This window comes from Pinus tabuliformis, chromosome 1_2, assembly GCF_031772625.1.
Source record: "Pinus tabuliformis cultivar Carrire ecotype Pingquan chromosome 1_2, CPIR1, whole genome shotgun sequence".
Lineage (NCBI taxonomy): Eukaryota > Viridiplantae > Streptophyta > Pinopsida > Pinales > Pinaceae > Pinus > Pinus tabuliformis.
Window position 1 is genome coordinate 748,537,394 of NC_142298.1, and position 1,968 is coordinate 748,539,361.

The 1,968-nt window shown below is 45.9% G+C and overlaps 1 protein-coding gene across 1 annotated transcript; it reads right to left on the reverse strand.

Annotated features, from left to right (window-relative positions):
* Positions 1-218: 218 nt before the first annotated feature.
* Positions 219-1,298, reverse strand: LOC149207932 (uncharacterized). Its single transcript, XM_089398186.1, has one exon. It carries the CDS (start codon positions 1,296-1,298, stop codon positions 219-221), a length of 1,080 nt encoding a protein of 359 aa, XP_089254312.1.
* Between the last annotated feature and the right edge of the window lie 670 nt (positions 1,299-1,968).

Below are 1,968 nucleotides of genomic sequence, written 5' to 3' on the forward strand. Positions count from 1 at the left end.
ATGCGGGAGGCATCCACCATGCTCAGCAGATCCTCTTTGAACAGATCATAGAAATGACAGAAGAACTCGATCGGCCAACCATCGGGGCCCGGGCTTTTGTCCCTTTTGAACATTTTCATGGTGGCGAGGAGTTCTTCTTCCGTAATTGGCTTAAAGAATTGATCATTTGCGCCCTCATCGAACATCACCGGCATCTGTTCCACAGCCCATAAAGAGTCTTATGCATCGCTATCCTGCCTTTTATAATGATTTTGGAAAAATCTTGTGGCTTCTGCCGCGATATCCTGTTGAGTGTGAAAATAACCCCCCACGCCATCCTCAATCTTCCAAATAGAATTCTTTGCCCGACGAGCATTTGCGAAATTTTGAAAAAACTTTGTATTTCTATCACCCTCCCTGAGCCATGTCGCTCTGCTTTTTAGCCTCCATAATGCTTCCTCCTTCTGTAGCAGCTCTTGTTTCTTTTTTTGAAGGGTTCTGATGCAGATTTTCTGATCAAAAGATAAACCATTATAATGGACCGACTCAGAGAGGAACCATAATTCTTTTTTGATGTCGAAAAGCTCCCGTTTCTCCGTCTTCCTCTTCTTAATCTGCCAGTCCTTTGCTGCTTTTCTCAGCACTTGGATTTTTTCCCGGAATGTATATAAGAAAGCTACTTCAGATTGGTGAATGTCCCGCCAGGTGTTAGCCATGAGATCGTTGAAAGATCTATCCTCAAGATGGGAGCTATTAAATTTGAAAGGGTAGCCGAGCTTGCAATTCATATTCACCCATTCCAGGAAGATGGGCCTGTGATCCGAGGATGGCTCCAAGCCCGTTCTGGCGACAGGCATTCCCCAGCTTTCAATTAGGCTAGCATTTATGATAAAGCGATCTATTCTTTTAGCAATGTAAGCTGAGCCCGTCCTGCCATTTTCCCATGTTGGGATCAATTTTTCTGGAATAATATCTACTAAATTTCTATTTAGAAGCTCCCGACGCATTTTGTCAGCCATGCGGTCCTGTTTTCTGCAACAGCCCCAGCATTCCGTAGAATTGAGGGTCAGGTTAAGGTCACCCGCAATTAATAAGGATTTTATATCAAGGATTTTAGAATCAAACAGCTTGTCCCAGAATGGAGATCTGTCCCTATAGGGCGCATATATATTCAAGATGTTGATGATCTGAGGCCTTCCTCTGATAGAAGCCGAGAGGAGAATCCCAGCACAGCATTTGAAAGCCTTTGCTCTGACCGAGACCGGGTTCCACAAAACTGCCAGACCACCGGACATACCTTCCGCTTCTGTGGCAACCATATACCAAGTGGGGAACATTCTTCTGAAGAAAGCCAGAGAGACTGAACTTGAATGCATTGTTTCCTGTATAAAAATGATGAAAGGATGAGCAGAAACAAGAGTCTCTTTTAGCGCCAGGAATTTTGGGGCGGCACCCAATCCCCTAATATTAAAAGATACTAAGAAGGTCATTTAGAGGCTTGACCAGCCTGACATGCTCTAAGAGGCTGCGAAGCAGTAGGTTCCATGATTGGGACTTCCACAAGAGACAAATTTGTAACCCCCAGGTCAGAAGCGATCGTCCTGCCGCGAAAGTGACGGCTTCCTCCTTTTTGCTTTTTCCTGACAGTGATATTTTTGGCGGAGTTGGGACTAATGGATGGGAAGGAAGGCTTATGAATAGTCAGTGGTTCGAGAATCGATGGGTTCCGCTGGAGGAGGAGGTCGATGTCACTATCGAGACTGTTAACAGGGGACTGAGATGGAGAGTTGAAAGGGGTAGGGGTCGTCAAAGGTTCCTTACCCTTTTGCGAGGCAGGGGCTGGCCTATTTGGAGAAGGCGAGGAGGAAGTGATCATGATAGGGTGAGACCCCACCACAAAATCAGCTTTATTCTTTTCCTGCGGAGGAGGCACAGGGCTCTCGACATTCGGCTCAGGGATAGGTGGACATTGAAAATCCGCAAGTTTTG

What these genes read in the sequence shown, in the direction of transcription:
- LOC149207932 (XM_089398186.1), bottom strand. Translation starts at nt 1,298, where the DNA reads ATGGTTGCCACAGAAGCGGAAGGTATGTCCGGTGGTCTGGCAGTTTTG.